Consider the following 26,383-nt stretch of genomic DNA (forward strand, 5'->3'; position numbering starts at 1 on the left):
ACGCTAGGGGTCATTTTGGATCTACTTCTAACATTTGTCAAAGAGGAACTCTTCCTCTTGTGACAGAGACAGAGAATCAATATTTATGTTATGATGGCGTTTTGTATGTCATGAAAAGTATTTGTCTATCAGATCTTTATTGTTTTTGTTGCAGCGATTAGTTAGGAATCAATTCAAGAAATTTTTATTGAAATCACCAATGTGAAACGTTTAATTTTGTTGAGCCAAAAAAAAATACTTTATATAATATCAAATCACCTTTTTGATTTGCACTATAGGTACCTATAAATAGTAAAAAACATGGATAAAGGATATGCGGTTAATAAAATTGGACAAGTTGTTGCTGGAGAATATGAAATATGTCATGCAGAACTCATTGGTCATGGGGCATTTGCCTGTGTGTATAGAGGGCGAAAAATCAAGGTATTCACATTTCGTATTCCATACCAGCAAATTTACATGTCACTTTTTTGTAGGACAAAAACTTTCCAGTTGCCATTAAGGCTATAACAAAGAAAAATGTGAACAAATGCCAGGCATTACTGAGCAAAGAAATCAACATTCTAAAGGTAACGAAAATTGTCAACACATTAATTGAAAGCTCTGATGGAGCCTCCTGTCCTATCACGATTCACGATAACTTTCTCACCCTTGCAGCAATTGGCAGAACTCAACAATCCCAATCTGGTTTCTATGATAAGTTGTGAAGAAACTCCCTCCCATGTCTTTCTAGTTATGGAGGTGAGTGTTTTGTATATATTAGAATGAAACTAATCCATGCACCTTGGAACTTATCTGTTTGAAATAGTAATGTTTAGAGTATATACTTCAAGCCGAAGGTTATTTGATGATTTAAGCACCACGAGAAACAGCAATTATTGTTGAAAGTGAAGTATTCCTTATGGGTAGAATACTGTTAGGGTTAGGTTCTAGTCGTAGATAGAGGAAGGGGAAGATAACGTAAACAACAAGAAAAGTGTGTCCAACATCTCTATGTTTTTGTTGACATTTACTGTGCATCTACTCCATGTTTGTTTACGTTTACCCCAATATTTGAATGTTTATTATCGTATTTGTGTTCGATGTAATAGTGTTTCGTGCGTTTTAAGACTTGAGTATCAAGAATTTCGGTGTTGACATGCCAGGAAATTGTCTAATTTGTGGAAAATATGCCGAAAAATATAGATTCAGATTGGGGTAAACGTAAACAAAAACAAGTTGATGTTGGACACAGAGAGCTCTTCTTCGTAGCTGCGCAATGCGGTATCTTCTCTTTCCTCTATCTACGGTTCTAGTGCTTCCTCATCTTTCTAAGAACATAGTTACTCAATGTTCTAAAATATAGCCTGAATGTTGGCTACTCGCTATTTCAACATACATAATTTCTCTGATCCGCTTTGAAATACATAGATTGCAAAAGAGAAAAAGAAAATCATGTCTGCGGATCCAGACTTTTTCTCAGTGAAGAAATTGAAGTTGTTACCAGACTTTCCAACCTCTAAATATATATTGCTCAATAATTCGTATAGTAATTTGTTTTGAAAAGAAGAGAATGTTATAAAAACTACAAATTTAATAAATTTTATTGTACAAAACTCAATTAACCTACAGATTACTCGATCTTAATCAGAAATTAACTTACACCGATTCATTTCGAAGCGGCTTCCTTACAGACTAAAAGGAAACGTTATTCAATAAGTTTTATTTCGAATTATGTCCGTCTTCCACCCTAACCGCAGTGGACACCTGGATTTGCGGATCTGCATCGATGTACTCCAACGACTTGGAGCCGTTCTGAGCCAGTGGACTCCTCATCAGAGGCTTCATTTCCTTCAGCTCTTTTCCCTCAGTTTCCAACCGGACTACCTCGTCGATTTCTTTGCTTTCCCTCCTGCTTTTGACGAAATTGTAGACGAAAGCCAAGGCCCCTATCACCCCTAATGCGCCTATAACGATTAGGAGCATGTTGTTGGGCGATGCTGCCGAAGGTTTTTCCTGGGATTCCCCGGTTTGCGCTTCCTCCCCATCTGAGAAAAAGAAAGATAATCTCAACTGGACATCTCACGTGACTGTTTTGAAAGTTATTTGGGATTCGGAGCACCCATGAGCTTCTGTTAAGCTTTTTGTTGGCCTTAGTCTAGAGTTGACCACTTTTCTGGTAATAATTCTAGGGTTCTTAGGGGTTGTATGAATGTTGTCATTGCATAACATTGATGCTGAACTGTTAATTCTTATGGTGGGTTTATGCAGCCTTCCTAAGATCGAGAACTAACAGAAATTGGTCAAGTTCAATCATTTGAGTCGAATTAAAACGCGTGGACGCGTAATGAACGTCTCTAAGACCAAAATCTTCACAAAAGATTCAACTGCAATAAATTTAGCGATGGGAGTGTTTTGGACATCAGATGAAGCTTTGAACAGTAAAACAGCAAGCCAAGATCAGCAGAAGAATAAGAATGACCTGAGTTGCTGTGAGAAAACTGGGTAATATAGGTACTGAAGAATAAGGATATCCTGACTTACAGTTTTCAACAGCTGTATTCTCGCAGTTTTGGTATAACAACAACACTAATGATCGGAGTAGCGAACAAATTAACAACTTTACTGAGCAGAGAAGAGAAATGCTGGGATTCAGCCTTTGCGGGTTTCAGCAAAGATGACCTGAGACGGTAGTAACATCGAAATGGTCTTGAATGAGCGAGAGTTAACTGGTATTCGGAATACAGAGACAGATGGAAGAACTCTGGGAGGCCTATGTCCAGGATTGGATGACAGCAAGTGACTGATGAAGAGGAGAGGAGAAACGCACTCAACTTGTCAAGATACTTACTGAGATTTACTTGATCTTTGGCAGGAGAGCTATTTAAGATTGCCGCAGAACTTTTGGCATCTTCCGAAGTGTTGTTTTCCTGCCGAGGAATATTCTTTAGTATTTTGTCGAATCCACCTTGGAATGATCCGGGGTTTTCTGAAAAAAAAAAAAAAGAAATTATGATTATAAGGGTCATAAGGGTCGGATATAAACAGATGAGTGTTAGAGAGAAAATTTTACCTGTAGGAGCACTTGGAATATTTGCCGATGAAGTTTCTGTTGGTACCTCCGATGATTTAATTTCTGGTGGTACTTCCATGTTCGCTTCTGAAGCATTTTCAGTCTTATACTCTGTGCCGTCTAATTTTTCTCCTTCGTCTCCTACATCAGATGGTGTAGTTGTAGCGGGTTCATCTGGGTCTGAAATTTACGTAGGTGATGATGTTGGAAACCTACCGCTACAGAATATACTGAAGAGGGCAAAAATTTGTAGGGACTACCTTCAGTAAACGTGTCGCAATTCGTTCTGGAGTAATAGTTTCGATTTGACAGACAAGTGGATAGCCGAAAGTTCGGTAGAGAAAAGACATGAAGGCATGGGGTCTCATACGAATTGGAATCAAGTTACATATGACAAACACTGTGTTGTTGTTTTGAATAAACTACCTTTTTCATGACAAGCTGTTTGTTTTTACAATCAATTAATTTTTATTGCGCTTTTTACTTTCTCACTTGTTAAATAAAGGTGTGAAACTTCCAAATGTTTCATATTCTATACTTTAACTTACCACCAGAACCTTCTAATGCGTCTGCATCCCTTTTCACCAGGTGCACACTATGGCTCATGTCAGAAATTGGCTCCATGCAGTTAACGTAAAAATCAGGTTGCTTCACGTGTATCGTCACTTTCAAATTTTTGCATATTTCCGCTATGGCTTCATCAGATATTCGATCGAATTCTAGATTCTTGATTTCTGTCTGGAATATGGAAGACTTAGTTAGTTTTTTCCTCTCGGTGGAGAAGGCTCATGAAAGACATAACTGTGTTTGGCAAATAACCGTTAGGATTTAAAATGTAAACAAACTTGTTGAGATCAAACATTTCGTCAAGCTGACTTGAAGAATTCATATAGAGTTGACATATATTCTTTTTTTTTTAATTTACTACCTATTCTATTCTTTTCCTTTAGAGAGATTTGTATGGAACGATTGAAACTCACATTTGTTTCTGATCTTGGGAATGAATCTTCTATTTCCTGATAGTCATATAGCAGATCTAAGGATTTCCTGAAAAAATAATCTTTCGTTAACATTTTTTTATCGTTCACCTCATCTAATAATTCTGTGTTTCGTGACGTTGGTTGCCTTTTTATTTTGAATTTACATTTAAAAAGTGTGCAACAATTTTCCTGGATAAAGTGAATACATATATGTTTTGAAGAGGAAGCTCTTTATGCACCTATATCTTTACTATCTATTTGCAGTCATTGAGAGCACCCTGAAATTTTCCTTAAAGGTGATGTGTACACGAGGTAGTGTAAAACTGATTCATCGTAAATGAAAGGTTCAATCATTTTTGAATTGCACGCATGTTATCTGTTTGTGTACACATATCAATCTCTTATCTGAAAGGCTGTGTTTTCGACTAGGTACACTTTGCTTTTCATAGTTCTTACATTGCGTCATTAGAATATAGAACAAGAAATATGAATGGAGTTTGGCCATCAGGTGAATACGTCTTCATGATTGGAAAACTGTTAATAAATAAGGCGATGGGCTGATGCTGAGCATAAGCCCTCAAAACTGAATAAATATTCTTGTAATAGTTGAGATTATTCAGACGTTTCCCAGAGAATATTAATCATTTGTATAACAATAAAAAAAATCACAGATATATCCTTTAACTTGAGCTTTTTCTATATTGTTTATATGTTTAGCTCTTTGTAGTATTTAACATTTAGGTAGTTGAATTTGTCATTGATGGTTCTTGGTATTTTGAGGTCAATGATATCAATATTTGTAATTGTGTGTCTCAGTTGGCATAAAAACAGGCTACCAAGTTAAAAAAAAAACATCAATAGGTTTCATAGGAACATTGGAAAATGAAGATCGCGTATAAAAATCTTCACAAGATACATATACAGGAGGAGTCTTTGATTTGAACTTATATTTCGACAGTAGAAACTCTTTTTTCCTTTACCATTTTTTCCGATTTGGCCTAATTTGATAATTAGCTATGCCACCTCTGGAAAAACAAATTTCCCTTCATAATAACAAGCTGAATATATGACATTACGCATCTGCGGATCTTTAAATAGAGTTGTGTTCAGTCATTTTTTCGAATGTCACAGATAATATGAAAAATGGTCAGATATTCAACAGTAAGCTTGCAATTTTCAAGAGTTAGGTTCTTTGAATTTCGGAAATTTTCATGGTATTTTATGGCCCTAATGAAGAAACTGGATGTGGCTTGAATTTTTTGTGTTCAAATAAGATTCATCTCATCAATGAAATTTTCAGCAGCCTGTGTCTTTTCACCGAGCCGAATTGGAAAAAATGGTAGAGGCAAAAGGGCTTCTTTCGACCTCAGAAATCTTCTGTTGAAATATACGTGCATGTCAAAGACTCACCCTGTATAAAAAGAGAGACTTTCACGGGTGAGTCAAGAAGATTCTTCATAGGGAAACTGAAGAATGGAAAAATTGTTTCACATAACGTGAAGATTTTGACAGCTGCAAGAAGTATAAATACAACACTTCATGAAATAAATGGTTAGATCATTCGATGTTGGTTGAAACTTTTGACCAGATTAGGGATAAAACTTCAGAAGGAAAAAATATATTTCTACGCGAAAAATGGAGTTTTATGTGTCGTTAATTGATGTAATAGATAGGCGTTTTGTGAATATTCGATTTCGGCTTATTAGTGAGTCTATTTTCGAAACTTACCCTGATACCACCTGAAGGAATAGGCACAGTCCGCAGACGGTCACAAAATTAACAGCGAACATTTTCGTAGCCTTCTAACACCGAATTTTGCTTAACAGTGGACAGCCCGATCTGATTATGTGGGATCGCGCATTTCTTTTTGGGCGATACATCATCTTCCTTTATCTTATCATTTTATTTAAACACTCCACGTATGATTCGTTCACGGGTAATATGGTGTATTTTGGTGTTGAACCTAAGCCGGTGACTCAATGCTCAATAAATCGATCAGATAGATCGTTTTTTCCATCCTTATTTTTTTTTTTGGCGGGTATTTTCGCACGGCTGTTTAACCTCAATGATAGGAAAAAATATATCAGATCAGTTTGATGCTATGAGTAATAATCGAATGAATAAGCTGGCAATAATAAAATCAACAATTGTTACGATTAAACCACTGTCACTTAGAGCATCAACAGAATGTCCACTTTATCGAGGAAGAGTAAGGTGTCGACCATGGTTTTGGTCGTATTTGACCTCTTCAGAGCAGCACAGCTCACACCCCGATGAAAATGATAGAAATACGATGTCAACAGACGCTTCGATGTTCGAATAAACCCTAACGCTACCTGACAGGTTGAGATCCAACTAAAGTCTCCAGATTCTCCTTACTAACCCCCAGTAAAAGTAACTCACAAAATTAATTTCTTCGGTATTTACTGTTGTAAAATGAGCAAGACAATTTCTCTTCAAATTACGCAGTTTTTATATGTGTGCATATTAGTTAGAGACGATTAAGTCGATTGGATGTGAATAATAATCGACAATATTGATTTGTTCTTCTCTTTTCAGTTCTGTAATGGTGGAGATCTCGCAGATTATTTCATAGTAAAGAAAACATTGAGTGAGGATACGCTGAGGATATTTCTGTTGCAAATAGGCAAGTTTTTCATCTTTATCTGCGTTAATTAATTATATTTTACAGAATTGATCATTATGAAATAGAAGTTAAGAAGCTATTTCCATCATTTTGGCATATTCTATCCAACGTTTCGGCATTCGCCAGTCGTCTTCAGAGACATTTGTTAAATTTTATTTAAGTGCTGCTGTTTCAATGATCACTTTTCAGCGAGTGCTATGAAAGCCTTGAGGACCTTAGGAATTGTACATAGAGATCTCAAACCTCAAAATATCCTATTATCTTTCGATCCGGCTATCTCAAATCCACAGCCTTATCAAATAACCCTCAAGTTAGGTGAGTTTTTTGACGTGCCAATATCCCAAGAATAGATTTGTGGTATGAATTTCGATATTTAGATGTTTGCTCTGTATTTTGACCGCTGTTAATTCGATACTTTCAGCTGATTTTGGCTTCGCGCGCACCCTTGAGGAGGGAGGAATGGCTGGTACATTGTGCGGAAGCCCCATGTACATGGTGAGTGATTTTTTTTTGGGTTAGAGTGAATACGAGCGGATAATGTCGATTTTCAGGCTCCAGAAGTTATAATGTCCCTTCAGTATGATAGCAAAGCGGATTTGTGGAGTATAGGGACCATAGTTTATCAAGCCCTCACCGGGAAGCCTCCTTTCAGCGCTCCTAATCCACAAGCTCTCAAGAACTATTACGAGAAGACTTTGAATCTCTTGCCAAAGTGAGTTGCCATCACGTTAGTCTCTAAAGGTTTGGAAAATAGCTTTCTTTCTGTATAACCGTTTTTCCTCCATTTAGGATGCCAAGCTCTACCAGTCCAGAGCTTCAAGATTTCCTCACTAGACTCATGAAGAGGAATCCTAAGGAACGTTTGAGTTTCGATGAGTTCTTCAATCATCCGTTCTTACAGAGAGATCAGAACCAGAAAAAGAGTCCAATACCTGGCGGTAAGTTTTTGTCTTGTGCTGATTGGCTGATTAAAGTGGCGGGGAAAAAAGTCTAAATATTCTCTGGGTTGAAGCTATTACTTTTGCCACTAACTCCTGCAAGTACTCCCATGATCATAAGAAAGAAGTCTTTATACAAAACACAATATTTAATACAGTAACTTTCGGTCCTGTTAAAAAACAAAATAGACCAAGAATTTCACTAAAGGTACTGAATATTTACCCATAATATATTTGTTCGCATATTGAGGTGATTCATTCATGAAATTTTTTTCGAACATGCTTCCGGTGATGTTCGTCACTGACGAAAAAAACGGCGAGACGTTACTTTGAGGTAGTGTAGAACCAGTAGTTGAAGACCGAGCTAAGACATGACGAACAATGATGCTTTTTTTCAGAGAAATGTAGTAATACCCCTTGGTATTATTCTTTTTTACCAGATTTTCCCCTGCCGCTCTTCGAACCGTCGCCAGTGAGTTCAAGAGCGTCGCCGGTGAGTGCTAGATCATCACCGAATCACTCCAAATTACCCACGAAAAATGCCAGTCCATCAAGGGTGTCGTCTTCTCCCCAGCCAGGTTTGTGGTTCACAAGTGTTTAGAATTGTTGTAATCCTGGTGTTTTAGTTCACTTTTTGTAGTTTTTTTTTGCGAGATTACGCACTTCGTTTTCGTAAGGTTTCGTTAGAATTTTTGTCATTCGTACTCATGAATTTAGATGATGTAGAAACCGGGAAGATAGGCTTTCTATATTTTATACCACTGCCTACAATCGGTACTTACTGAGTGAATCGAATTCATTTAATACTTTTTTTATCTTTCTGTTTATTTCATTGCATGCAACGCTGACAGTGTGCACTTGCATTTGCTTCCTTTCATTTCATTGCTTCTTCTGATTTTTACAGTAGTTAAGGCTTTGCAATGTAAATTTTCCTCAACATTCTCTGTGAATGTTTGATGTGGATGTTGTCATGCGAAAAATATCCAAATGATTCTTTTATTACAGAAGTTTCTAAAAGTACACTGAGCACAAGTCTAGACGAAGATTACGTTATTGTTCCCAAAAATATACCTACCGACCATTCCACAGAAAGCCTAGAAAAAGAAAGGGGGTAAGAAAACAAAATTTCTGATAAGAACACCAGTGAGGTGTGATATTTTCGTTTTATTTCAACGAATTTATGAGAGCTTCAATATTCTCGTAATTTGCAGCACTGTACCGAAAAAAACTCAGTCGCCTTGCGAGCCAGAAAATTCTAATTCGAGTCCGCCCAGGCCTTCTACGTTACCTGTTGCATCGCAACCTATACCAACACCACAAAGAAACACACGTATTAGGAGGGATTCAGAACAGGAAAAGAGAGACAGCGATCAGTATTCTTCCAACGTGAGTTTTTAAAAGAATTTCGGTTATTTACAGTTGTGTATTTTTCTTTTTTCTTATTTTTCATTTATTTTTAAAAGTATTTCAATACAATCTTTCCTATTTAAAAAGATAAGAATCGACTTAAGTACAATACAGGGGAATTCTTCTTTAACCTCAACCAAAATTTAACGCGAAGATATTTTATGACATTTATTTTCAGTGTGTTATCTGTGATGACGAGGAAATCTAAAATATTCTCAAGTTTCTATCGCGACTAGGCAAACGCGAATTTGGCAAGCACAATTTGTTCTCCAGTTCGGCACAAACTATCGAGGCCCGTTTGCACCAATCCCCCTTAAAATGAGTACTTAACTAAGCGTAGTTTAAATTTAATGGACGCTTAATTTTATTGCCAGTTGCACGACTGCGGCTTAACAGAATTTTAAGTAAGGGGCCCTTAAGTTTTGATATCTAGTGATATTTCAGTTTTTTATTTTGGTGCAACTTCATTCTAGTCCAATAAAGCCTTTTCATTGGTTGACCGGTTGCCGATGATCGTTGTCATTTCATTAACCTAACTTTATTGTCCTGTCGGTCAGTGTCAAGTAAACTATTATATTATTATCAAAGAGTGACAACTTTTTGTTGCTGAATTAGCATTATTATTGATAATGAAATGGATTGTCAAGTAAAAGGTATTTGACGTTATTAGAAAAACCATAGCTGTTCTGCAGCCAGTTTATGAGTTCAACAAATTATTTTAGGTTAGAATCCCGCCCTGAAATACCCAAGTGGCCATTACAGGAGCGCTTAAATTTAAGGCTAGCTTTAGCCATTTAAATGTCACTTAACAGTTGGTGCAACGTAATTTAAGTTAAGGTTAAGGGTTCATTTTAAGGGACACTTACCACTAAGTGCGTTTGTTGCAAACGGGTCTGATGCGTTAATCGGAGTTTCATAATTTTCGGCGACATAGTGGTCCTTATGTTTACTTTGAATTCTCTTAGGGTCCGAGTGTTGTTCCGAGGTCTGCGCCCATTAATATGGTAAGGCACGAGAGCAAGCCCGAAATCGATATAGACATCAGTTCTTTGTCGCCACCATCAGTAAGTCTGTCAGCTTACTCATTGACTTTTAGAGGGCGGTGTATTGTGAATTAAAAAAAACTCTAGATCATACTCGCAATAAATATACTTTTGTTTCAATTTCAAGGTGAAGTTCATGATAGGCACTCCACCTGGCGGTAGAAGGCGGTCAACGTCGAGCGGTAGCTATTCGGAAACCCCGCCTCCTACGATCTGGAACGGATCTGGCAGTCGAAGCGGACTGTCTAATTCTCCGCTGAGGCGATCCGGTAGGGTTGAACAGAGAATTATTTAGTGGTCTTCCCACCTTCCATTTTTCCCACTAACCATTCATATCAGCTAATTTTTTCTAATGACTGCAAGTAGTTAAATTTGGGAGCCATCAATCGGTGTAGGAATCTGCAGAGAAAGGTTTTGGTTCAGGCTTTTCGAGACAGGTGGCGCATGGGGATAAAAATTTCTCAAAACGTCGCACCGATTTCGTTCAAGACACCATCTCTCGGAATATTCAACGCTACACTGTACTGACGAGGGAAAATGATCCCGAAACCGGTCTACAGTTGCGTTTGGATGTTTTGACTTTTCTGGGATTTCCTAAGCCCATTCATGGCTAGCTCGCATTACATATGCATCTTAATACAATTACTTTAATTCGTTGTTTAAGTGTTTTAGTGTAATTTTCAAGCATGAATGAAGAAGTATTATCATCAAAGTCGAAAAACAAAAGGAAATTATAAACTAAACCTAAAGGTTCAACTGGTTTCAGTTTGTTGATGTATCGACCTGTGTTTTAGATGTTCAATCGATTATGTGTTTTAAGCTTTTCATCGATTCTTTCGTATTTCGAAGTGTATCTCATTAATGTGGTAGTTTCTTCTCAAGGTACGTCCCCACCGGGATTCAGCAATGCCCTGGCCAGAGTACCGATGCTCAGCGCTCCGAATCTGAGCGATAACAACAATCCCGCTAAAGGGCCCATTTTCTCGACGCGAGCCATGACCCTTCCCGAAATTTCAGAAATAGGTAACATGCATTCCCTATACAATGATAACGATCATCCAATTCAATTTGTAGCGCCTGAATTGCCAGAGGAAACCTTACTTGGGGTAAGTTAAACCTTTATTTTTTATTTAGTTCACGAGTATTCGATTTTGTCCATCAGTAATTTTATGGCTTCTGTCATATTTTGAAATAGGCGGATTTCAGTTATCATGAAAGGTTGATTCAATAATAGATTTTGGGAGTCCAGTTTCCACCTGTTCAAAATAGGCCTTACTTTTCAGAAAGAACACAACGAGACTTTGGCTAAAATCAATTACGTCCTTGCTTTGAGCAACTGCATCTTGTCGATTGCTGCCCAGAAATCTGCAACGCCCTTGATCTCGTTGTCAGATTCCGCCATCAGCAATACGAACACGTTAGAACAGAAAATGGAACAGATCATCTTGCAAATCAGGGTTTTACAATTGTTGAGTTCCGGACTCACCCTTGCCAGCAAACAGATACGGGCGGGTGTTTTAAAACCCAGTTCCAACGTGAAAAAGGGTAGGTTTGAGAGATTGACCTGTCGAAAATTATGATATATGATCGATTTCATTTCAGTTGTTACCATCTTGAATCAGAAATTCAAGGAAACCTTATCTGCGTGTAGGCAATTGAACAGGGATGGCCTCATTTCGAAGATCAAAACTCCCGAGTTTACCGTGGACACTATTCTCTACGAGCACGCAGTGCAAATGGTGAGAAACAATGATTAACATCCGGTTTACACGGTGACGAGAATCGTTTTCAGACCACGGGCACCTACGCTATTAAGAATCGCGAAAAATCACGAATCGTGAAAAATCGCGAATCATGAAAAATCACGAATCGTGAAAAATCACGAATCGTCAAAAATCACGAATCGTGAAAAATCACGAATCGTCAAAAATCACGAATCGTGAAAAAACACAAAACGATTTTTCAACACTAAATCACCGTGTAACCGGAATTATATTTATGCCTGTGTAAACATCAAACTATATGTCTCCATCCCATAGTGCCAGAGTGCAGCGACTGATGAATTACTTGGCAAGGGCCAACATTGCGGTGAAAGATATCAGACGGCTCAGATAATTTTACACAGCCTGTCCCAACAAATAAATTCGCCCTGCGATCAAGAAAAACTGACGGAATGTAAGTAATATTTAACCATTAGAAATGAATTAAAGCTTCGAAGAATTGAGATAATGATTTCATCGCATTTCTGTCCATCGTATTTAAGACTGCTTCCCTTTTCTTCAGATAAAGAAGCTGTAGAAAGACGTCTTCGAGTTCTCCAACAACAGGGTTTGATTTATACCACCGACTTCAGTTAGGTGATATAATTTCTGAAATAAAGTCCGAATACGAACGCTACATATTGCGCCGTCATCAAAATAAATTGTTCTTACCTCTCATGTAACTGCTGCAATAGCCTTTGGTTAGATCCGCCATAAATTATTGACCAGGTGTTTAATCTTTTACGACGATAAGCGAAAAATTATTTAAGTCAGAAAAATTCGAGGATGATGCATGTTGGTCCTTTTTCGTTTATATATTAAGTTCAATTTGAATTATTTATATCCTATAATAATTTGAGATTATTGAAATATAATTTTTCATATTTTTTTCATATTCTATATGAAACAATAATTTGTTAAATATACAATTTATTTTAATTTTATAATGATTGTTTTTAGCTAAAATCATCGAAATCGTTGATGGAAAAATAACTGTTTTCATATGTGAATACTAAATTTGAATTATTAAAGTGAACTCTGATAAACCTTTTCCGTATTCCTCCCTATTTTTTAACAAGCCTAATATTCTGAATTTTGTTATGTCCCTAGAATTTAATTCTCAAGAAAACCACTCAATAATATGCAGAATATTCGAAACGAAGGTATTCATAATAGAAGTTTCTCAATTGAGATAATTTTTTTATCTGCCTGAAAACTATGCTATACAATAATTTCGAGTCAAAAATAGATGCGGGTTTGAAGAAAAAATATTATTGGTGAAAATATATGATTCTACTGGGAAACACCAAAGGGACATTTCTGTGAAATATATGTAGATAGTATTGAAGTGTAAATATATTTGATGTGATAAGTCCCTCCTTGACTTCGTTAACTATGTATAATCTCTGTGAGTTGTGAGAAATGAGAAATCCCTTATTGCAAATATTCATCAATTGTAAAATCTGCTTTCCTCAAAATCCTTTAATTTTTTAGGGGTGTATTGGTTTGATATCTTGGTGCTGATAGTTTCATTTACATATCATGGTCATATGTTAAATTTGATGATTATGTTGCATGGAAAATTTTTACTTGTCCCATAATATCCATTTCAATAATAGTTTCTAATGATACGTAAATCCTCTTTACAGCAAGTATTGATGAATTATGTGATAACCCTATTATTTTGACAGCTCCTCAATGGATACATTGTACCTTATATTAACGTTTCATGTAAATTGAATTCTAATAAATCTGATGTAAAACATTTGTATTTTTATTGAGCAATTTGGATGTGTGGAACAAATATTCCTGAGAATCAATGTGAAGCAAAAAGTTTCTTAATTCAGTGAAACACAATGATTTGTTTCATTGTTTCTAATTAATAAGGGTGTATATTATCAAATATTATTCCTCTTTGGAATTAAGGTGGGTCTATGCAGAGTTCCTTATTCCTAAAAATCTATCTCTATCTCATTGGCAGATGGCACTCACGAGATGTATCGAATAGATTGGTTCTTTTCTGGCCGTAAAGGTACTCAATCTTTCACGTTTATTCATTTCAAATACGGCGGACTTAGATTCTCCCCTAATCTACGACGGCGGACAATTATGTCGCTTTGGCAACGTCACGGATTGTATCATCTGTGGTTTGTCACTTATGTGGTAACGTCGCGCATCTTCAATGTAAGACAGTATGTTGACTTTTGATTTGACAACACATCGTAGATCAAAAGTGCAGTAGGTCTGAAAAGTAAATGCTGTTTTATTTTTTTGGTTAACATTTGTTTATGCCAGAACTCAGTGCAATCTTCATTTATTTAATGAAATTTTATTTATTAATGGCGATATTAGTCTCACATATTTCGTAGAATAAACTTGAAAGCTCCACCAGAAAAGGGAAGTCTTGTCTCTGATGACCTATAAGTGAAACAACGTATTTTAACCTATAAGAATTGTTCCTTTTAAATTTGAACCAACATCTAAATCAATTAAAAATTCTCTGTTGCCACAAGAAAGCTCGCATTACTTTCATTACATTCACTAATCTGGTGGTCGTAATGTTGAACTGTGAGACATGGGTGCATGTTTAACTTTGGAAAGGGAAGAGGGAAAAGCCAGGAAAAGAAGCGAAGAGATTGACAAGGAATTGGTTGAAGCCGCAAAACAACAAAATAATGTTATCAAGATCTTACTACTTGGTTAGTTAACCTTCACATTTAGTTGTGGCCCTATCCATTTGACTCATGAGCACACATTTTAAATGAGATCTTATCGATCAATACAATGTTGGTGCAATATTCAATTTCGAACATTTTATTTCAGGAGCTGGGGAGAGTGGGAAAAGTACCCTAGTCAAGCAAATGAAAATTATCCATGCAGATGGCTTTACACATGCTGAATTGAGCAGTTTTAGGCCAACTGTATTAGACAATCTTTTGGCATCTATGAAATATGTGCTTGCTGGAATGGGTATTCTTCGAATAAATTTAGAACATTCACGAAACAAAGTGAGTAACAAATATTATGAGATTTGTAGTAAGTAGGTGAAACAAACAAAAATAATAGTTGCTTCACACAAGTATGTCAATATGTTTACACATAATATGTTTTTTGATTTTGTGGACATTAAGCTGATTTGGAGCACTTATTTCAGATGCACGCACAGGTAGTTCTGATGAGTAGGAGCTGTTTTGATATGAGTTTTATTGTATTACCAAATGTAGCAGCATCCCTTCAAGCTCTTTGGTCCGATAGGGGCGTAAGGTTGGCTGTTGCAAGAGGCTATGAATATGAACTTAACGACTCAGCTCTCTAGTATGTTGATGCTTAATCTCTAAATTTTGTTGAAGTTCTCTCTACTTTCAATTATTTTTTAGCCTTTTTGAAAATATGGAAAGGTTATGCGACCCAAAATATGTACCAACACCGACTGATGTTCTACGAGCAAGAGTAAGGACCCAAGGAATAATCGAAACAAGATTTTGTATAAACGATATGATAGTCAGCATGTACGATGTAGGTGGTCAAAGATCGCAGAGAAGAAAGTGGATATATTGTTTCGATGACGTCAAAGCTGTTCTTTTCGTTGTTTCCTTGAGCGGTTATGATATGACCTTGTTGGTATGTAAAAATTACTTAAAAACTGTGGAATTAGATTGGATTTTATTTGGCATCAATTACAGGAGGATCCTACTGTGAATCGATTGGAGGAAAGTCTAAATTTATTCGGTCAGATTGTAAATAATCCATACTTTAGAGATGCTTCGTTCGTTCTCTTCCTCAATAAATTTGACTTGTTCCGAGAGAAAATTCTGTACTCTCAACGTCACCTGCGCCTATATTTTCCCGATTACAAAGGTGAGATTTGATACGAGTGAAACTTTCGCCAGTCGATAATTGACCATTAACGTATATATTTCAGGGGCAGACGGAGATGTTGACAGGGGGGCTCTGTTCATTCAGCACAAATTCGTGTTGAGAAATGGTGATTCCAGAAAAGTATTATACCCACACTTCACCACTGCAACAGATACGGCTAACGTTCAAGTGGTTTTCCAGGCGGTGATGGAAATGGTAATCTCGTCCAATCTTGGTCAAGTTACTTTGCTGTGAAAGGAAATTTAGTGAAAATATTGTTGAGAAAGGTAAGTACAATGATATTGTATCAAATTTTTATCGATCAAATAAACTCTGTGATGTCTGCGAGGGATTTGTAACCTTATATGAATCTCAGTTGGTCGAAAGAGCTTTTGTAAAACACCATTTTTCAATAATTTCACCAAGAAAAATCTGTTGAAGTGCGGAAATAAATGTAACTGCTTTTTATCTTGCCAACACTATTAGGATGGCTGTTATTGTGTGCTTCATCGACGATTGTGAAAAAATTATTTCTAAAATATCTCAGCTCATTTTCAATATCTGAATACTCGCTACAGAAACTTCTGACATTTGTTGCTATGTTGCAATATCTCTTTGTTCAGAGCCTCTTTTCATGGTTGTCGCCATATGATTTGATAGACCGGTGAATAATGACCCATAAATTATAAGTGATCAATGAATGTTTAACAGACAATCAGTGAATAATGGCTCATTAATCACGAGATAGATTGCTAGCATATGCATCGATCCTGGATAAAATTGTTCATTTACTGAGGCAAATATTCAAACTGCCCTAATATTTTCTTGTAAATGGTGAAATTTGCATCATATATGTAGGACTATGGGTTCTTATAAGTTCCTTTACCTCTTGCCATTAATTTATTAAAGTCCCACTTTAGCCAAGGTTTTACAGAATCGTTACAAATTTTGTTTAAATTATTCACTCATACTGTGTACATTGGATGTTTTCGGCGACTTGTTCACGCTTCGTTTTCAGTATGGCGTCTGGACTACTCAGAGTTTCGAACGCCATATTGAATAATTCGCCGAAACTACCAACTCAATTGTTATGGAATAGCATCAAAGTGATCAATAGTTATATACGCTTGTAAGGCCTTGTCCAGATGCAGCGAAAACACCCGATTTGCCTTTCCAAAGTCACGTGTCGATGTTTGTGGGATGTTCTAGCCAATCGCGCGTTAGTAATTGCATCTAGCTAAGGCCTGAGACGATTCAATTTAGTACTGAAGTTGACTGAAATCAGAGTTGAAAAACGAATCTTGATCAGGCGCTTGGTCACAAAATTATGCTTTCAATTTTTTCCCACTGTTAATCAATAAGATATTGAAAAGGATTTAGTGCAATTTTAAATTGAAATCAGAAGTGTCCATACCTGGCCGGTTTTTTTTTGCCATGCCCGTAGTATTAAGATTTATTTTTGTTGGTCTCATTTTTGCTTAGTCTGTAGTTGTTAGATGAAAAAGGAAGGCAGCTTGGCTTGTAATATTATTTTGATTTACGTAATATTTTTGTTACATAAACGATTGTAAAAAAAATCTGTAATTTGAAATGAAAAATTCGAATTCTTTCGTTTCTTTTTCGGGATAAATCATATCACTTTTTCTAATTAACTTCATATGTTATTTAGGAAGGAATAAAATGAGAACATGCTTAGCAATTTACACAACTCGAAGTTATGTCAATGTAAATTCAAGAGTAAGAAAGTTGCTTATTTTAAATTGACCGTTATTTGAACTCAAACCTTGATTCAATTGTTACAAATTGAAATCAGACATTTGATAATACTGCCTTAAAATTATCCTCAAGTTAAGTTTTGATTATAAAAATTTATTTGTATGAAATCATGCCTGTGATATGAAAGCGGCCTTAAATCTCATTTTTTTTGAATAAATTATCTTTGTATATCAATATAAAAAGTTTGTATCGAAGAATATATAGTTTTTGAATAAAATTTCAATGAAAATTGTATGTAGTTCACTTTGTTTAAATTAACTGGCTTTACAGGACGATTTTGACGCCAAAATTTTTTTGATTGTCTTCTTGATCCAGAAGAAGCCAGTCTTCTAGTTTGTAAGAAAAAAATTAAAAATTGCTTTTCAGGTGCCATTTTTTGAGCAGTGGCTGCTCAAACACACTGCATATTGAGGTTTCAATTAATAATGGATATCAACTGTCAAAGAATAAACATTTATTTTTAACCCATCAACCCAAAACAATTATTCAATACATTGAAACATCATAGTTCATTATAAAAATAACCCATATAAATATAAGTTTTGCATTATTTGAAAAACTGCAAGATGAGTTTATTGCTAATCTATTTAGTAAATATCCGCACATCAAGTATCTACAAATGTCCACCAAATTTTCAGGTTATGTTCCGACTAGCTTGATAATCTCTACTTTTTTTCCATCCATCACATAGGAAAAAGTTTCATGCTTCACAATCACAAGCAGTTAATGTGAAATAAATTTTTAGGTCAGCATTCATAACCCTCTTGTTTTTGCGTCATTACATAATATAACATTATATATTTTATAGAGACATTTATGTACAAAGAACAGAAACTAAAAGTAAATATTTTTATAACAAATACATCAGCGCAATCTATAACACACATAACTGATTTGGGTTTTAACATTTAGTGGCAAATCAATAGGTCTAGTCCACGTTAAAATTTCCTATATCAAGTCTATATCTTTTAGAACTTCTAAAAAGCAGGTCATCAACACATTTGTACATCGAGATTTCTATATTATTCAATAATATAACAGTAAATTTTGTTTCAATATCTTATAGTTTACCTAAGTTATAATATTATTGTAGCGGTAAATTCTTTCGAGTAAGAATATATTGATATGAGGTACTAAGTTCAGGATTACATGTTGCTCTGTGAAATTTTCTATTATTGCGGATGAAATGAAGAAACGGCAGAAACCGCCACTTTTTCATTCACTGTGGGGGATCGAATTCCATTCCCTGAAATACTTTACCATGGGGCGTCTTTATGACCGATTAATATGCAGGAGCTTGAAAATCCGTCGGCCCTGAAATGATCAAACAATTTCAGATATAAAGAACAAGCAGGTTGTGCCTAAGGCCAATCGTAAGCTACTATTGTTAACGCTCACCTCGCTGATTCATCCCAGAAAATGGCGGATCTTGATAGTTCTGATCGGAATCTGGCCCTCCAGGATAAGAGGTGTATGTAGAAGGCATTGTGACTTCCGCTTCATAATTGGTGGCGAATGCTGCTCCAGCTCCTTGCCGGAAACGTTGGAATGCAAAAAAGGCACATCCGGCCTACAAAGGACCAAAAACATCGAATTACAGGTCTGTTTGCAGCAGCAGCAGATGCTTATAGTCCAGTAAACGACGCTAGAATATTCGAAACCCTCAGGTTCTAGTCCATAAGATTGTTAAGGCGAATGTTAGGAAAGAAAATTCGATAAATAGGAGAATAATTGTCACTTTTACTTCTTGTCAGCTACCAGAATCTCAAGGAAATCTATTATCTTTCGAATAAAAACGAGACGTAAACTCTCGTTTACTGGACCATTGGCATGTTTCTCGTTTTTGATACAACGTACCCAAGAAAAGATGGAGAAGAAAGAGAAAGCAATGGCAGCTTTGACGTTGCTCGCACCAGTTGGATATTCCGTGACTGTATTACTCCATTGGTTGGCAAGATAACAAAAACCAACGAAGTATAAAAACGACCAAAATCCTGAAATAATAAGCAATTGTATGTGTTCAACATAGCAAGGGAAAATACCTACCCGAAAAACCTAAATCCGCAAGCACGTAATGCTTCCTCGTTTTCACCGAGGACATCTGTTCGAAGAAGTATTCCCCTGCCAAGAAGCCCATGCTGGCTAAGAAGGCTATTACGCTGATACCCACTCCGTAGTTACAAGCACTGGCGTCCTTGTTGAAGAGACACTCTTCTTGAGTACCCCTTGTGTACCATCCTTTGGAGGATATGCATCCAAACACTATGATGGCGAATAGCTGTAATGGCGACATCAAGATATATTCTCAGTTCAGTGATGTAATATTCATAAGACTGATCACAAAATTCTTCGAGCGAATGTCGATGAGTTCTGTTTAAATCGGAAAGTAATCTTCACCGAAAGATTCAGAAGAATATGGTAGGGCTGTTTCAGAGGAGTGAGGGTTCCAAAAGTTTAAAAAGTGTGTCTGATCCAGCTAGCGGTCAAGGTATAAGAGACAAAGAAATTTTGATTGCCAGATCAGCCATTCATATTTGTTTGGCTGCCAGAATGAAATGGCCTAAATTCTTTTCATCAAAGTAATGGAGGACTATGGTAAACCGCGAAAAACATAAACCTTGACATAAATGACCTAAGAATCTACTGTACAAAACGTTTTTTTTTCATCTCATGGCCATTTTGGTATCCATTCAAATAATTGCTGATTCGACAAACGATTAGGATGATTTTTCCCCGAGTGTGTTATCTGGCCACAATATACACAAAAACCAATTACGACATTCACATGCTTCAAGTGACCCATTTCAAATAATCAATAATCATGTGGTGCTGTCCTCCCGCACTCTAGACCTTAGGAAACGTTTCTAATGGCTTCGGAAAGACGCGATAAGCCTATCGTCATACTCACCCAACATACGGCCCTTAGTATAACTTGAGGTCTTTGCACGAAAGAAACGGGATCAAAAGCGCCGCCAGCTTTACCGCCACCGTACGCACCACCGGACTCCATATTTGAATATTCAGCCGTTTCCGATGTCGGAAAACCACCCCCTTGTGCTAGCGCCACGGTCGTTGTGTTTATGGTCGCGGGGGTGGGTTAGGGTGCTGTAACTGGAAATTCGCGCCCAGGAGGAATTTCACTTGCAGTTTCCGGAATATGCGTTTGGGAGGGTTTTTATTGTATTATGCATATTTTATTGGGGGTATTAGGCATTATAGTTGAATATTGTAAGGACCATGCATCGACAATTGAAGAAAAACATTCAAAGGGGGAGGAAATCGAAAGAGAAACACTTCCAGGGATGGATCAGTCCAAAAAGTGCCTTCAGAACTGCAAGATCTAAAAAGTGCCTTGATCATTGTAGAAATGCAACAAAACCTCTTAACTGGCTTCCTTAGAGAAAATCTGTCTTCTCTGAAAAGTGTTTAAAAAACTTATCCTGGTGAAAATCATGCAGTTAAGGGTTTCTAGTTCAATCCAACAGAATTTTCACGTGAAACTGTCGCTTCTGAGAGCCTTCACAGAATTCTCCTGCCATTTATTTCTGGTATTCATCATGATATTATTCACCAGGTAAATCCTGCTGTTCCCAAAGTTCTAATAGAACTCCAGCATCTGGGATAGCTTCTAGGAGGTTGTCTCCTCCGCTCCTTCAAGTTTATCGTCCAAAGCATTCTCTGCTGATCTCTGGTGAGCTGGAGTTTCATCCTTCTTTCCACCTAATCTGTCAATCGTCAATTGTACATCATGCCACGGCCTAAGAAACCTGTCATAAAAATTCTCCGAGTAGCTGAATCCCATCCGTACACAGCCGAGCTTCGGACATCTAGAACGGCCCAATACGACCGCACTTTTATACCTAGTGCCTTCAGTCTTCAAAACACCCTTCCACCGGACGTTTTTTTCCCAGAGAACTGCGTCCTGCACACCTTCAAGTACTGTATTAATCAAGCATCAAGTAGGATGACCAGTCTTCCACATCTGGTATGGAAATATTCGTTTACTCATTGAGGTGAACTTCCGGTGTTACGATTTCTCCAAGAATATAACGGAGAGCAAGAACAGAGTCGATTACAGACCATCAATTGATATATTGTTTCACTCGAGTTATTTATACAAAACCAATAGATAAGGGATGGACGCAACGGCAAATGGGTTTCAAGTGGTTGAAAACGACGCTCATCAGCGTCGGAACGCCAGTATTCAGTTTCAAAATAGCACTGGAACGTCGCTGGAGCAAAAAAAATCAGATCGTCATGAAAATTATTTATCTGACAATAATTTCTATCCTCATCGTTGCCTTAATAACGCTTCTTGTCTTTTCAAACGATTTCATAACTGTGAATAATTCGAATACGTCGGTTAGGGTGAATGTTATGCGCGCCATTTATATTGAAAGTGGTGGAAAGGTCGCTGAGAGCAAAGAAAATGGAACCAAAACCAAGAAGAGAATCAGATGTCACATATCGAAATTCATGTTGGAACTTTACGAGAATAACAAGACGGGGATGAACAATTCGAACGCTGATGTTGTACGCAGTGTAGTGCCAAAGCATGCAGGTAAGTGTCCAAAAACGCCAAAAAGATCATTTCTTTCAAAACCATCGGAGTATTCCAACTTTCTCTCGAACCAACTGCCTAGCACTCCCCAGGTTGCTAGAGCTCTTCAATTTACCACTCTGTAAATGCATCGTAGAGCAGAAAGCTAGAAGGATAATTGTAAAATCATCCAGTTACTGCCAATAGATTTCTATAACAAAATTCTTCGGACAATCCACTTGCTTGAATTCAGAGTCGCTTGAAGGAAATGTTTTATTGGTTTTATCTTTCTTGCTACAACTACTTCATTGCGAATAAGACAAACATGAAATCTTACCTTCTGAAATAATACTGCTTCAAGACTCTTTCAGTGGACATGCCGATATGATGGATAACTTAGCCGAAAGTCACTTATTAATTTTCGACTTGCCAGAAACCAGTGAAGATGAAATATTCACCTACGCCGAATTGAAAATATTGACTATAATCGAAAAAAGGAGAGACAATGAAGCAGGTAGGATATTTCCTTTGGTGTTTAAATCAATTAGGGCGAATAGAAGAAGTATAGTTACTGTTTTTTATTCAAAGTATTTAATTTTGCCGAGATACCACAATAACACTAACAATATACCTAGGGATCGAGAAGAAAATATCCCTTTTCGTGTACGACGAAGTCCAGCAGGAATTCCTCAACGCTCACGTCTTACGCGTTCACCATTCCAACGACACCTGGTTATCCTTCAATTTAACAGACCAAGTTGCTCAGGCGTTAAACAACACGAAAACCAATGCGAAAAATTTAAAAATCGTCATAACACTATCTCCAGTCGTGTCTCTTCATATCCAACAGGAGAACAAATTGAAACTTTCGCTTCTACCGCCAAGAAAGGATGATTTCGACCATGATTACCCTATATTGATCCTTTCTTATATATCCAATTCGAGTCGGCATCAAGATGAGAGAATGAAATTGGAAAATGGCACGAAGAGGAAAAAAAGATTCATAGATGAAGATTACGAGGAAGAGAGCAATAGTATATGGGACGATTTAGTATCTAGAAAAACGTACGAGAAAAAGTTGAAAAGGATAAGGAACATCTGTAAAAGGAAGTCGCTGTATGTGGATTTTGCAGAGATCAATTATGATGAGTGGATAGTGCAACCTAGAGGCTATGAGGTTTGTAAAATTAAGAATTATGCTTGACTACTGCTCTTTATATTCAGAGAATAATGGCTCATAAATCACAAGTAATGAATATTTGACAGATAATCAATGATTACTCATTAACCACTAGTGATTTATGCGTGTCAAAATGAAAACGGCTAGATTATGATCTCTCCATGCACCGATCGTGGATAAAATGATTTCTTTTGTTCTGCAGGCCTTCCAATGTCAAGGAAAATGTTTTTACCCTGTCGCAGATCACTTGAGTCCCACAAAGCATGCGATTATTCAAACGTTATTGCACAGTGTGGCGCCATCTATGACACCAAGGCCGTGTTGTGTACCAACCAGCCTTGACTCTATTTCAATTTTGTATATAGATAATAAAGGAGTACTTACCTACAGATACGCTTACAAAGATATGGTTGTTCAAGAATGTGGTTGCAGATGAAAAAAAATTACTATAGTAAGAAAATAGAGTTCGTGTAAATAAATGAAGGAAGATTGGTAATTGGTATCAACCAAGAAGTCTTCAATGATGCAGCGTTATTTTTGGGATTTTCATATACATTTGCCGTCCATATATTAATTTAAAAACTTTTCGATAAGTTTTTCACAATCACAAAAATTGTGTTGACAGTTAATTTTTGTGTTTAGGGTGAAGGCAATAAAATAAAACAACGAATGAAATAAAGATTGATTTATTTCCTACATTCAATAAGTTAATCCCCTATTCATAAATTGCGTTTCATTATCTTGAAGATAAGAAAACTCCACTAACGACGTCCTATACAAAGGTATTCCTTTCAGAATTTGGGAGTTTGCATCATTGATGTGAACGGCTACATAATCTCCAGGTTTCAACAATCTACTTTCTTCGGTTTCAGTTTTGGGCGGAATAAGGTCTAGTCCAGGTATGATGACCTTGATATTCTGGTCATTCCGACCGACCAAATTTGTGTTACTTCTTTTGCTTGGACCTTCGATCAACACCAACTGAGTTTGCCCGATTTGTGAACGATTTTTCTTATCTGCGTTTTGCCTGTACAGTTCGATCATCTCGAGTAATCTTTTGTGTTTTACGTCATTGGGAACATCATCTTGGAATCTACAAGATGAAGAATTTAATGCGGAAATCTGAAGAAAGTCTAGAGTCTGGTACTGATAACTGCCTACCTCCTATGAGCCGTAGTCTTTTCTCTCATGCTATACATAAATAAATATGCCGAATTATATTGCACTTGCTCGATCAAACTCAATGTATCACTAAATTCAGAATCTGTCTCTCCACAAAAACCGCAAATGAAATCTGAGGAAAGTGCCACATTTGGAAGAATATCTCTGACGTGATCAATAAGTTCAAGGTAAGCCTCTCTAGTATAGCCACGTCTCATCCTTTGGAGAACTTGAGAATTTCCTGATTGAGCAGGTAGGTGAAGGCTTTTACATATATTTGGATGATCTCTTATTACCTATAAAATATTTAGGTAATGTAGTTTTAAGCTTGGCATTCTGATTTTGATGATTATTTTTTATAGATAAGATTCTTCATGAGGAATTGGATTCCGCAATTTTGATTTAGAATTAAAGTAAGAATGATCAAACTCACATAAAGTAAATCATCTGGGAAATCTTTCGGATGAGGGGAAGTAAATCTTATTCGAACTTCTGGATCAATTTTGGCTACTTTTTCAATGAGATGGGAAAATCTCAAACCGCCAACTTTGGGTTTATATACCGTTTGAAATCCTTTGGTCAGTTTTGTTGGTGCTGGAATTAGAGACACTTCTCCATTGCTTTTACTTATATCTCTATAACTGTTCACATTCTGTCCTAAAAGAAATTTTTCAAAAGAAACAATTGAAAAATTTGGATAACGAACCTAGGAGAGTGATATCTTTCACACCCTGATCAACCAGATTTTCCACTTCCCGAAGAATTGAAGAAACCGGTCTCGATCTTTCCTTTCCTCTGGTCCATGGTACAATGCAATAACTGCACATATTATCACATCCTCTCATTATTGATCTGAAGAGAATCGTTGACAATAGATTCAATCTGCATAAGTTCTAAACAGATATATGGAGCAAATTTTCATTTTCAGACTTACATATAAGCTGAAATGGAATTTTCATTCAATCTAACTGGCATTATATCAGCGTAAGTTTCATCAACAGAAAGTAATACATTGATGGATCTGTGACCTGAGTTAGTGAGAGCTAAAAGTTTTGGTATATCGCGATAAGCATCTGGTCCAACGACTAAGTCAACACTTTGATCCTTTTCTAGAACAACTTCCTTCAATCTTTCAGCCATGCACCCAATTACCCCAACTTTTAAGGGTGGTTTATCCTTTGATCTGCTCTTTCTCAAGCCTTTCAAGCTATTCAATTTATTCCATATTTTATCTTCGGCACTTTCTCGGATTGCACAGGTCACTAAAAATATAACATCAGCATCATTTATATCATCTGTTTTTCCATAGCTGTAATCCTTTAAAATAGACCATATTACATCGGTGTCATTCACATTCATTTGACACCCATATATCTCAAAGTAAACTTTTCTTCCCCTTCCATTAAGAATGTTTGGGTCCAAGTAAGGTGCAAATACCTACAACAATATCGAATCATACATGAATTCTAACAATTTTACCAAAAATTACTTCGTTTTCATCATCTTTCCAATTTGGGTCCAATACTCCTTTTTTGAAGAAATCTTTTAAATGGGGCCCATTCAAAAGTTTTTTACGGAATAAATTATTTGCCGCAACTTCATGATTTTTTATCTCAGAAACATTACTGCAGGATCTATAAAAGAACCCTACAGATGTTTTTAAACATTTCCTGAGATTGCAATTTCTAGAGCATCTATTAATGATATTACTCATTCTGAATAGAACTAATATGAGTTTTTTTTTTAAGGGCAAGTTCAAAGCGAAATCATTACAATAACAAGCTAAGGCTAAATGTTTTTTTGAAAAAATAAAATTATTAATTCAAAATATTGAAAACATAACCTGAAAATTTTTGTACTTTGACAATCAGTATCACCAACCGCCAACAAGTGTAAAAAAAAATAAATAAAACAAAAATTGAAAAGTAACAAATCTTTCAATATCACTTACACATATTTTTATAACAACGATACTGCAGGTTTAAGCATATTATTTGCATTAATATATTAATAATGGTTTTCATGTTTTCATTAGTTCAAT

At 36.4% G+C, this 26,383-nt stretch overlaps 6 protein-coding genes across 11 annotated transcripts; 3 read left to right on the top strand and 3 right to left on the bottom strand.

Moving 5' to 3' along the window:
• The first annotated feature begins 78 nt into the window (after positions 1 to 78).
• On the top strand, positions 79 to 13,590 carry LOC123316596 (serine/threonine-protein kinase ULK2-like). Of its 6 annotated transcripts, XM_044902756.1 has the most exons (19): positions 79 to 423; positions 477 to 569; positions 658 to 741; positions 6,592 to 6,679; positions 6,869 to 6,994; positions 7,101 to 7,174; positions 7,231 to 7,391; positions 7,469 to 7,617; positions 8,016 to 8,195; positions 8,623 to 8,728; positions 8,829 to 9,003; positions 9,990 to 10,088; positions 10,195 to 10,336; positions 10,938 to 11,090; positions 11,142 to 11,173; positions 11,351 to 11,612; positions 11,670 to 11,806; positions 12,107 to 12,242; positions 12,351 to 13,590. In XM_044902756.1, exons 1-19 carry the CDS (start codon positions 301 to 303, stop codon positions 12,422 to 12,424), a joined length of 2,394 nt encoding a protein of 797 aa, XP_044758691.1. In that variant the 5' UTR covers positions 79 to 300; the 3' UTR covers positions 12,425 to 13,590. The 6 variants fall into 6 exon arrangements, with proteins under 6 accessions (XP_044758691.1, XP_044758692.1, XP_044758688.1 ...); XM_044902753.1 differs by having other exon boundaries at positions 80 to 423; positions 10,938 to 11,173; XM_044902754.1 differs by having other exon boundaries at positions 80 to 423; positions 10,950 to 11,173.
• Positions 1,559 to 5,914, bottom strand: LOC123316597. The gene is made up of 6 exons (XM_044902759.1): positions 5,761 to 5,914; positions 4,033 to 4,099; positions 3,601 to 3,790; positions 3,053 to 3,232; positions 2,831 to 2,968; positions 1,559 to 2,027 (listed from the first exon to the last, which is right to left on the bottom strand). Exons 1-6 carry the CDS (start codon positions 5,820 to 5,822, stop codon positions 1,702 to 1,704), a joined length of 963 nt encoding a protein of 320 aa, XP_044758694.1. The 5' UTR covers positions 5,823 to 5,914; the 3' UTR covers positions 1,559 to 1,701.
• A 538-nt stretch (positions 13,591 to 14,128) lies between the features above and the next one.
• On the top strand, positions 14,129 to 16,218 carry LOC123316697 (guanine nucleotide-binding protein G(o) subunit alpha-like). Its single transcript, XM_044902889.1, has 6 exons — positions 14,129 to 14,526; positions 14,651 to 14,835; positions 14,982 to 15,142; positions 15,205 to 15,448; positions 15,511 to 15,685; positions 15,750 to 16,218. Exons 1-6 carry the CDS (start codon positions 14,403 to 14,405, stop codon positions 15,938 to 15,940), a joined length of 1,080 nt encoding a protein of 359 aa, XP_044758824.1. The 5' UTR covers positions 14,129 to 14,402; the 3' UTR covers positions 15,941 to 16,218.
• Positions 16,219 to 17,898: 1,680 nt separating this feature from the next.
• LOC123316698 (synaptogyrin) lies at positions 17,899 to 20,837 on the bottom strand. The gene is made up of 5 exons (XM_044902890.1): positions 20,370 to 20,837; positions 19,508 to 19,739; positions 19,319 to 19,455; positions 18,860 to 19,031; positions 17,899 to 18,775 (listed from the first exon to the last, which is right to left on the bottom strand). The coding sequence occupies exons 1-5, from the start codon at positions 20,469 to 20,471 to the stop codon at positions 18,744 to 18,746; spliced, it is 675 nt and encodes a 224-aa protein (XP_044758825.1). The 5' UTR covers positions 20,472 to 20,837; the 3' UTR covers positions 17,899 to 18,743.
• A 315-nt stretch (positions 20,838 to 21,152) lies between these two features.
• Positions 21,153 to 23,836, top strand: LOC123316696 (bone morphogenetic protein 10-like). Its single transcript, XM_044902888.1, has 4 exons — positions 21,153 to 22,022; positions 22,363 to 22,515; positions 22,637 to 23,178; positions 23,384 to 23,836. The coding sequence occupies exons 1-4, from the start codon at positions 21,614 to 21,616 to the stop codon at positions 23,615 to 23,617; spliced, it is 1,338 nt and encodes a 445-aa protein (XP_044758823.1). The 5' UTR covers positions 21,153 to 21,613; the 3' UTR covers positions 23,618 to 23,836.
• A 15-nt stretch (positions 23,837 to 23,851) lies between these two features.
• LOC123316695 (CDK5RAP1-like protein) lies at positions 23,852 to 26,201 on the bottom strand. Its single transcript, XM_044902887.1, has 6 exons — positions 25,832 to 26,201; positions 25,277 to 25,779; positions 25,049 to 25,194; positions 24,776 to 24,999; positions 24,343 to 24,638; positions 23,852 to 24,274 (listed from the first exon to the last, which is right to left on the bottom strand). Exons 1-6 carry the CDS (start codon positions 26,054 to 26,056, stop codon positions 23,881 to 23,883), a joined length of 1,788 nt encoding a protein of 595 aa, XP_044758822.1. The 5' UTR covers positions 26,057 to 26,201; the 3' UTR covers positions 23,852 to 23,880.
• Between the last annotated feature and the right edge of the window lie 182 nt (positions 26,202 to 26,383).

The sequence above is a fragment of the Coccinella septempunctata genome, chromosome 7, assembly GCF_907165205.1.
Source record: "Coccinella septempunctata chromosome 7, icCocSept1.1, whole genome shotgun sequence".
NCBI lineage: Eukaryota > Metazoa > Arthropoda > Insecta > Coleoptera > Coccinellidae > Coccinella > Coccinella septempunctata.

What these genes read in the sequence shown, in the direction of transcription:
- LOC123316596 (XM_044902753.1), top strand. Translation starts at nt 301, where the DNA reads ATGGATAAAGGATATGCGGTTAATAAAATTGGACAAGTTGTTGCTGGA. An exon ending in ATAGAGGGCGAAAAATCAAG is followed by an intron (nt 424 to 476) that starts GTATTCACATTT and finishes ACTTTTTTGTAG; the next exon opens with GACAAAAACTTTCCAGTTGC. An exon ending in ACGAGCACGCAGTGCAAATG is followed by an intron (nt 11,807 to 12,106) that starts GTGAGAAACAAT and finishes TCCATCCCATAG; the next exon opens with TGCCAGAGTGCAGCGACTGA.
- LOC123316597 (XM_044902759.1), bottom strand. Translation starts at nt 5,822, where the DNA reads ATGTTCGCTGTTAATTTTGTGACCGTCTGCGGACTGTGCCTATTCCTT. An exon ending in TTCCTTCAGGTGGTATCAGG is followed by an intron (nt 4,100 to 5,760) that starts GTAAGTTTCGAA and finishes TTATTTTTTCAG; the next exon opens with GAAATCCTTAGATCTGCTAT. An exon ending in TCCCAAGATCAGAAACAAAT is followed by an intron (nt 3,791 to 4,032) that starts GTGAGTTTCAAT and finishes TCCATATTCCAG; the next exon opens with ACAGAAATCAAGAATCTAGA.
- LOC123316697 (XM_044902889.1), top strand. Translation starts at nt 14,403, where the DNA reads ATGGGTGCATGTTTAACTTTGGAAAGGGAAGAGGGAAAAGCCAGGAAA. An exon ending in TAGAACATTCACGAAACAAA is followed by an intron (nt 14,836 to 14,981) that starts GTGAGTAACAAA and finishes CACTTATTTCAG; the next exon opens with ATGCACGCACAGGTAGTTCT. An exon ending in CTTAACGACTCAGCTCTCTA is followed by an intron (nt 15,143 to 15,204) that starts GTATGTTGATGC and finishes ATTATTTTTTAG; the next exon opens with CCTTTTTGAAAATATGGAAA.
- LOC123316698 (XM_044902890.1), bottom strand. Translation starts at nt 20,471, where the DNA reads ATGGAGTCCGGTGGTGCGTACGGTGGCGGTAAAGCTGGCGGCGCTTTT. An exon ending in TACTAAGGGCCGTATGTTGG is followed by an intron (nt 19,740 to 20,369) that starts GTGAGTATGACG and finishes TCGCCATTACAG; the next exon opens with CTATTCGCCATCATAGTGTT. An exon ending in TGCGGATTTAGGTTTTTCGG is followed by an intron (nt 19,456 to 19,507) that starts GTAGGTATTTTC and finishes TTATTATTTCAG; the next exon opens with GATTTTGGTCGTTTTTATAC.
- LOC123316696 (XM_044902888.1), top strand. Translation starts at nt 21,614, where the DNA reads ATGGGTTTCAAGTGGTTGAAAACGACGCTCATCAGCGTCGGAACGCCA. An exon ending in TGTAGTGCCAAAGCATGCAG is followed by an intron (nt 22,023 to 22,362) that starts GTAAGTGTCCAA and finishes TACTGCTTCAAG; the next exon opens with ACTCTTTCAGTGGACATGCC. An exon ending in TGCAACCTAGAGGCTATGAG is followed by an intron (nt 23,179 to 23,383) that starts GTTTGTAAAATT and finishes TTTGTTCTGCAG; the next exon opens with GCCTTCCAATGTCAAGGAAA.
- LOC123316695 (XM_044902887.1), bottom strand. Translation starts at nt 26,056, where the DNA reads ATGAGTAATATCATTAATAGATGCTCTAGAAATTGCAATCTCAGGAAA. An exon ending in GGAAAGATGATGAAAACGAA is followed by an intron (nt 25,780 to 25,831) that starts GTAATTTTTGGT and finishes ATATTGTTGTAG; the next exon opens with GTATTTGCACCTTACTTGGA. An exon ending in GAAAGATATCACTCTCCTAG is followed by an intron (nt 25,000 to 25,048) that starts GTTCGTTATCCA and finishes AATTTCTTTTAG; the next exon opens with GACAGAATGTGAACAGTTAT.